General features: G+C 37.8%; 1 protein-coding gene across 1 annotated transcript in view; it reads right to left on the bottom strand.

Moving 5' to 3' along the window:
• The window catches only part of Slx4ip (SLX4 interacting protein), a 161,842-nt gene that overhangs the window by 143,143 nt on the left and 10,135 nt on the right, over positions 1-8,564 (bottom strand). Inside the window, exon 2 of the mRNA XM_021192284.2 lies at positions 5,216-5,273. Within this exon, the coding sequence (XP_021047943.1) occupies positions 5,216-5,242 (27 nt within the window). The 5' untranslated portion in view covers positions 5,243-5,273. The remainder of the gene's footprint in view (positions 1-5,215; positions 5,274-8,564) is intronic.

Below are 8,564 nucleotides of genomic sequence, written 5' to 3'. Positions count from 1 at the left end.
GAGAGAGAGAGAGAGAGAGAGAGACAGAGAGACAGAGAGAGAGACAGAGAGAGAGACAGAGAGAGAGACAGAGAGAGAGACAGAGAGAGGAAGTGGGAGAAACACTCAAATGAGGGAAGACTGGAAAATAGTTTTCACTTTAAAAAGGAAAAGTTGTTTGTTAAAAAGTTAAATCCATTTCTAGGAAAGTTGTACAAGTAAACCACCCAAACACACACACACACACACACACACACACACACACACACACACACACACGGCACACTATTTGGTACCTATTAGTTGGTCTGCTACTTTTGAAAGCATGATCTATCCAAGCTCCAATTATTTTTCAACCCAGGTGGTCAAAGTAGATATATCTTTATGAAAACTCTGGATAAGTTTAGTTCATTAATATTTTTCTTTATTCGCTGAGTTTCTATATACTATGCAGACACTGATTAAAATGCCATATGAAAAATGAGTGTAGAAGCCAGGTTTGGTAGTGCTCACCTTTAATCCTTGTATTCAAAGGTAGAGGTAGGTGAAACTCTGAGTTCGAGGTCAGCCTGGTCTACAGAGCAAGTTCTAGGACAGCCAGGACTATACAGAGAAACCCTAAACTCGGAAAACAAAACAAGACACAAAGACCCCAACTGCTACTTACCAAAGGCAATAGACTGAAAACTTAGCTATTTCACGGCTGGTAACCACTATATATATATATATCATCATCTATGGAAAATGAGGACTTAATGCTTACAACCATTTTCCCATGCTTTCCCCCAGTCTTCTGAAATCTGGAATTCACAGTACCATGAAACTTAAGCTTTGCTCAATGTTGAGCCTCAGACTAGGTTTACTTTCCTACTTTACACAATTCTTTCTATACTTAAGAGTGAAGAGTTACATCATTTCTCTTTTGTTAGTTTCCTAAACTCCTATGACTAAATTATTCCCAAGTTCTCTAACAGACTGGGGTGAGGGGAGGGAGTAATCTTCAGCACTTTTTGTTATCTTGCAAGGAACCCTCCTTCCTGTACTAATCAAATGACTACACTCTGAAGATGATGCACAGTGAGCAGCTTGAGATTTGCTTAGACTCTCAGTGTCTTAACTTTCTAGGTCCAGGATCTCATGTCTAAACTGTTTTTACTTCCACGATGGAGAACCACGTCCTACAATAGGATACACAAGAAGGAAATTTTCCTGACCTGAGTTAGCAGCTCTGAAAATGTCTCTATTCCATTATAATATGTGCTTAAAGGCTGGACAGTGAAGAGACTTCTAGGCTCACGCATGAGCATTGTGAATATTAGTGCTGTTTCCTCCTTGCTCTTGCTGTTGAGCAGGCTATCCAGATTCTTTATCCCCTCCCCTATGCTGGTCTCTTTCTCCTCTCCATCTCCCCCTCCCTCCCTCTCCTTCCCCTCCCTCTTACTCCTCCTCCTCTTCCCCTCACACACAAAGTCTCTGTGTTGTGCTTACAAGCATAGTACTTTTTCATTGATTTTGTTGGATTCCCACTCAACCCTTCAAAACAGAAACACTGTGTCCTTGCTGGTAAATTTTATTACACTGTTTTTTATTTTTTCATGGTGTTCTTTTCTAATATTTGTCTTTTTTCTAGAACGTCAACTTTTCACATCAACACCAAATTCAAGTTTGCTTGGGATTTTTTTTCTACATCTTTAGAACAACCTTTTGTTTTGGTTTCTGGACAATATTCCTTGATAGGCCTTGATCAGGTCAGAGAATTTGTGTTCTATCGTGTTTTGTAAGTACTCTTTCCTATTCCTGTTTCATAATTATAACAGCTTTTCTTCTGCTATGAAAATAATATCAAACTCTACAATTTTCATCCTTCCCTAAAGTCTCTCGAACTTTCTGGGTTCATTCATTCACTTTAGTCTCTATTTCTTATATTCTAAGTTTCCCTTAAATTTTTGCAGATGCTATTTTTCATTCATAATTAAAACAATGAAGTGGTATTGGAAGCACTGAACATATGGACATATGGCTGGGCTTGGCTGACTGACAGGCTTTCAGACTCCCACAGGAGTCGATGTGTGATTAACTGATCCCAAACGTAGGTTACACGAATGTCAGAAAAACAGACTATAATTTAAGAAGTTAGAGATAAAAAGATATCTCAAAATTAAATTCAATAAATGATATCTTAACTATAATGTTTTCTGACTCTAAGAACATAATTTCAAACTAAACAAAGAAAATTAAATAAAATTACACAGAGAAATATATAAATATTAAATCACAGTGGGATACTTTAATGTATCTTTCAACTGATTGAACACATGGACAAAAATATTAGCAAATACATAATAAACTGATATAACACAACTGTCAAATCTGATGTGTTCTATATACACATATTTTATTATATATTACTATACCTGATTTTACATATGATATATATAGATATAGATATAGATACTTATAGATTTCACATTTTTCAAATGGAGTATTTTATCAAAACAGAACTTCCCTAAACAGCAATTTAAATAGGATCAATAGAAATTCCCAAACAGAAAACAACAGAGATTACAATAGCCAATAGAGAAAAATCATAAATCATAATGAAATTTAGGACTTATTTGACCAAATGCCCACTTTAATTGCATCCACTGTGAAGGATACAATTAAATATGAAATGCTTTGACAGAACCATATGGCTTTCAGTATACACAAAAGAAAAAGTTTCATGGCGAAGGCTTAGGTTTCTGCCTTAAGAACTTAGGAAAGGAAGAGAAAATATACTCAAGAAAGAAAAGAAAGAATATAGATTAGAAACTGGTGGTCATCTGAAAGGAGACGTAAAAGTAGCAAACCCCATAGCGTTATCAATAACCGGGACTTGAGGGTCAAGCCTGTGCTGTCAGTCTATGTAGAGCCAGGATGTACTGGGGAAGCTGGAAAGCTGGACTCATAATGTCCCAGAGGCACTGACAGGAAGTGGGGACTTAGAAATGGAGCCACTTACAGTGAATCTAGAATTGGGGAAAATTCCAATGTGTAGATAATACTTTTAAGCTCAGTTTGTCTATGACCAAAGGTTTAAGTTTTCCAGAGCAGGAGCCATTCAAAAGAGCTTTCTACTTCATTCCTTTGAGAAATGGTGACTGACATTTGTGAAAAATATAACTAAAACTGCTTTTCTCTATACCCCAAAGTGAAGTGAAAACAATGGTTCTGTTCATCTAGACCCTTAGGAGCAGGGAGGGGAGGAAGAAACAGCAAGGAAGTAAAATATCTACCCGATGCAAACCCACCAGACCCAGCTAACATCAAAAGGAGAAACCACCTAGACAAAATCAGGAAAGAATCATGAGGGTAGTTTTTTAAGTTACTATTTTAAGGCAGTAATCATCTCCCCGCCCCCTCTTCTCTCCACTCTCTCCGGGTCTCACTATGTAGACCAGGCTGGCTTTGAATTAACAGATATCTACCTATCTCTGTCTCCTGAGTGCTGGAATTAATGTCATATATCATCAGACAATTTTACTTTTATCTTTTGAGACACAATCTTGTTACTCTTTAAAATTATGTTCAAACTAGCACTCTAAAACACAACTTAATATCTTTCTAGACTCTAGTCTAGAGGAAAATCATGATACATTTTTATAGACAAATAGTGAATGTTCTCCACTTAGACACACTTATAAAATACTCAAGAGTATATGTATCCCAGAAGTAACTGTAAACAATGAAATTTATAAATACATTAGTAAACTAAACAAGCACCAATTTAGCTAAGATAACATAATATTATATTAGTTCATAATCTGGTTAATTATTTTTTAAAGATTTATTTACTTATTACAGTGTTCTGATTGCATGTATGCCTACATGCCAGAAGAGGGAACCAGATTACATTATAGATGGTTGTGAACCACCATATGGGTGCTGGGAATTGAACTGAGAAGAAGCTCTGGAAGAGCATTCAGTGCTCTTAACCTCTGATTCAACTCTCCAGCCCAATCTGGTTAGTTAAATACTGGAATTTACCATTTTGTTGTTGTTGTTGTTGTTGTTGTTGTTTTTAATTATTACATATACTTGTGTGTGTGTGTGCAAGCAAAAAGGGAACCTGCAGGAATTGGTTCTCTCCTACCACCATGTGGGTCTCAGGATTACAACTGAGGATCAGTCAGGCTTTATGCCAAGTCCCTTTACCTGATGAGTCACCTCATTGGTCTACCTTGCTGTTTTTAATTGCTATGCAAGATAACACCATTACACAGAACTAGGAGAACAGCAAATGTATATGAAACTATCTCCAAGAGCTCACATTAAGTATTTATCAAGTCTTCCACTGATCTTCCCCACATAGAATCCTTTATCACCCCATACCTAAGGTCTCAGCTCTACTACTAATGGATAGAGAAGTATTTACAAGAGAAAAATGAAAGACATCAGCTGTTCTGGTTTTCTTCCTGTTGCTGTAATAACACATTGGACAAAGGCAACTTGGGAGGCAGGGGGTTGGGGAGGTTAGTTTACAACTCAAAAATCACAGCCTATCTTTGAGGGAAGTCAGGGCCTGAACTTGAAGGAGGAGCTTGAAGCAGAAAGAATGGAGGAACTGCATTGTTGGCCTGCCCATTAGCTTTCTCAAAGTTCACTCACGTGTTCATGCTTATATCACTTTCTTAGCCCAGGACCACCTGTCTAGGAAGAGAGAGCTGCTCATAGTGGGACCGGGCCTCCCTGCATCAATTAATGAACAGAACAACACCTCTCTCTTAGATATGGCTATATACCCATACGGCCAATCTAATCCAGGCAACTCCTCACTGAGGCCTTCCTCAGATGCCTCTACTCTGTGTTTAGCTAACGATGAAGGCTGAGGAGGCAGCAGACAATTGGGATCACTCTCTCAGATGTACTCAGATCCAACAGCATCACCTACTTCTTTGACTTTGGCCTGTTCTGTTATCCTCAGAAGTCATGAACATTCAGTGTGAATGATTGCTACTAGCATTAGGAACAGAGTTATAACCAAAAAGTATCCTAAATAAAAGATTTTCAACAAAGACTTCTTTATAAGTGTAAGAATTATTAGTTTTCTCATCCATCTCTTCTTAAAATTTTGAGGTTATCTACTTAAAATTTCCATAATTCTAAATTTAAAGAGTGGAGATCAACTTAAGAACATCAAAATTTGTGCAAGAAATGGTGAGTGACCTCTTAAAGGCAGCTACTAAGTATTACTTACTTTAACGGCAAATTTCTTAGATGCCATGGTTTACTGATTCCCATGTGAGGTACAGAACCTGCAGAGAAGAAAACAGAATGCTATAGTTAGCTACATCAAAATATCACTTTGGAGGGATGTTTTATGGAAGATTTGACATATAAAATATCAGTAAGAAGTGTGAGATAAAATTTTAATTTTAATTGCCCTTACCCAAAATGTTATACAGTGATCTAATATGGTAATCTTCACACTGACCAGAAGCAAATGCACAAGCTCAGACAGCTTCCCTACAAGTATTCTACCAAATTTTACAACCGAGTCACATATACCCCAGGAATGGAAAAGGTGGCTTAAACGTTTAAAAAGTAATCAGTAGCACAGATCATATAATAATAGAATTTGACTCACAGAATGCATACAAAGAAGAAAGTACCAACTCTTAAAAGTTGTCCTCTGGCCTATGCCTGTCACTGCCTGGAGGGCCAGGTCCTGGAGACAGAACAGCCCGGAAACCCAGTAATGAATCTAAAACAATTGGTTTAAAAAAAAAAAAAAAAAAAAGACAAGGAAATAATCCCTAACGATATTCTGCTATACTCATAGATTGATACATAGCCCAATTGTCATCAGAGAAGTATTATTCATAACTGATAGGAACAGATGCGCAGAGACTCTAGCAGATGCCAAACACTAAGTCGAGATAGGGGAACCCCAGAGAAGAGGGAGAAGGACTGTAGGAGCCAGAGAGGTCAAAGACACCAGGAGAATCAACTAAGCAGGGCTCATGGCAGCTCAGAGACTAAAGAGGCAAGCTCGCAGGGTCTCTCAATGTAGGCTAGGTCCTCTGCATGTACGTTATGGTTGGCTAGCTTGGCGATCTTGTGGGACTCCTAACAGAGGGACTGAGATAAATCTCTGACTCTTTTGCCTACACATGGGACCCTTTTCCTCTTACTGGGTTGTCTCAGTTAGCCTTGGCATGAGGGTTTGTACCTAGTCTTGTGACTTATGCCATGTTCAGTTGATATCCTGGGAGGCCTGCTATTTTGTTTTAGTTTGGTTGGTTGGTTTTGGTTTTGGTATTGGTTTTTTCATTTATTTGTTTGGAAGGGAAATTGAGGAGGTAGGGAGAAGGAAGGTGGGGAGGGGAAGGATTGGGAGGAATGTATTGAGGGGAAACTGAAGTTGGGATATAATGTAGGAGTAAAGAATAAAAAAAGAGAAGAAAAAAGTTGATCCTCTGACTTTTAAACATATGCTGTGGTATGCATATGACACTATAGTCTCTCCCCTGCCTCCCCCCCACACACACAACCAAATAATAGTTAACAACTGATAAAATACTTTGAAAGAGAAAACCCCATAGGTAGAATTAGACATGAGCAACTCTATCCTCACACTAAGATGAGCAAAGACAATGTCTTCTCTTGCAACTTGTATTGAAATCTGTGTTAGAGAACTATTAGACCAGAAAAGTAAATAAAAGACATCAGAATAGGAAGAAATCAAACTGCTTTCTTCACAAATAACTTGTTCTTGCATCCAGAGAATTCTCTCTCTTCCTTTTATCTCTCTCATCTGTCTCCCTCTCTCCTCTCCTTTCTTCTTTCTTGCACACACATACACAAAAAAATCAGTTACAATTAATAAACAACTTTGGGGAGGCTGGTGGTAAAATTGGAACTTTATTTTACATTTTCACAACCATTTATTTAGTCATTATTCTTTTAATTTTGACTTTTTAACTGTTGATTTGTGTGTGCAGTGTGTGGGGTATCTGCACTCCTCTGGGCATGCACCTGTGTGTACACAAGTATGGAAGTCTTAAGGGAGTCTTCACCAGTCTCTCTCTACCTTATCTTTTGAACTCTCTTTGACCTGGAGTTAACTGATTCAACTAGCTTAGGCCAATGAGCTCTGCTCTTCCAGCTATCCTACACTGGGATTACAGACATTGTTACCACTGTCCTCAGTTTTTACAATGGTATCTAAGATCCAAACTCAAGTCTTTATGTTTGTACATCAAGTACTTGACCAACTGAGCCATCTCCTTAAAGAGAGCCAGCACAAGCTTATAGAATGAGAGAAAATATATGTGTATCTTACAACTGATAAGGAATTCACATCCAAAATATACAAAGAACCCTTATAAAACAAAACAAAATACAACCAAATATCATAGTTTTAAAATGGGCAAAGGACTTAAACTTTTCTTCAAAGAAAATTTTAAAATTGTCAATAAACACACGTGAGCCAGTATCTACAACAATTAGCTATTAAAGAAATACAAATTAAAACTATACTAAAATGCCACTCACTTTATATCCTCACAGATGGCTAAAATCAAAACAGAAACAACACTATGTGCTCACAAGATGTAAGCTAGAATTCTCATGCACTCCCAGTGGGAATGTAAAATATTTTCAACAATGCTTTTTTTTTTTGTAGGTCTGATGACCAGAATATACCAGAGACAAATAAAAGCATTATTTGTAACAAAAAACACAGAGGAGTTTCACAGCAACATCATTCAAAATAACCAAAACAAAGAGATAAACCAAGTATCAACTGATGCGTATATTGTGATATATTGTTTGTAATTAAAAGGAAAAATAATCCCTTTTATCAAATCAAACCATCTCTAGTCTAGAAAATTACAAGCATGTAGGTAACTCTACTAAAGACACACAAAGAGAAAATAGGGGATGTTTACGAGCTGAGACTTTCTTTTCTTTTTTTCTTTTTTTTTTTTGTATAATTCTGTCTTTAAAATTATTTTTACTAGCTATTTTCTTTATTTACATTTTAAATGTTATCCCCTTTCCTAGTTTCCCCTTCTGCCCTCCCCCGTTCCCCAACCCACCCACTCCTGCTACCTGGCCCTGGCATTCCCCTATACTAGGGCATAAAACCTTCACAGGACCAAAGGCCTCTCCTCCCACTGATGACTGACTAGGCCATCCCCTGCTACATATACAGCTAGAGCCATCATGAGTCCCACCATGTGTTTTCTTTGATTGGTGGTTCAGTCCCTAGGAGCTCTGAGGGTACTGGTTAGTTCATATTGTTGTTCCTCCTATGGGGCTGCAGACCCCTTTAGCTCCTTGGGTCCTTTCTCTAGCTCCTCCATTGGGGACCCTGTGTTCAGTCCAATGGATGGCTGTGAGCATCCACCTCTGTATTTATCAGACACTGGCAGAGAGAGTGTCTCTCAGGAGACAGCTCTATCAGGCTTCTGTCAAGCTGAGACTTTCTAAGTGACATGCTTCCTACGCTACCTAGATGACCCACAATGAAAATCCACATTTAGGGAACTGGGTTGATGAAAACATGGAGTCAAAAAAACAAAACAAAACAAAAAAACAAA

Source organism: Mus pahari, chromosome 3 (genome assembly GCF_900095145.1).
Source record: "Mus pahari chromosome 3, PAHARI_EIJ_v1.1, whole genome shotgun sequence".
Taxonomy (NCBI): domain Eukaryota; kingdom Metazoa; phylum Chordata; class Mammalia; order Rodentia; family Muridae; genus Mus; species Mus pahari.
This window is presented reverse-complemented; position numbering and strand designations above follow the sequence as displayed.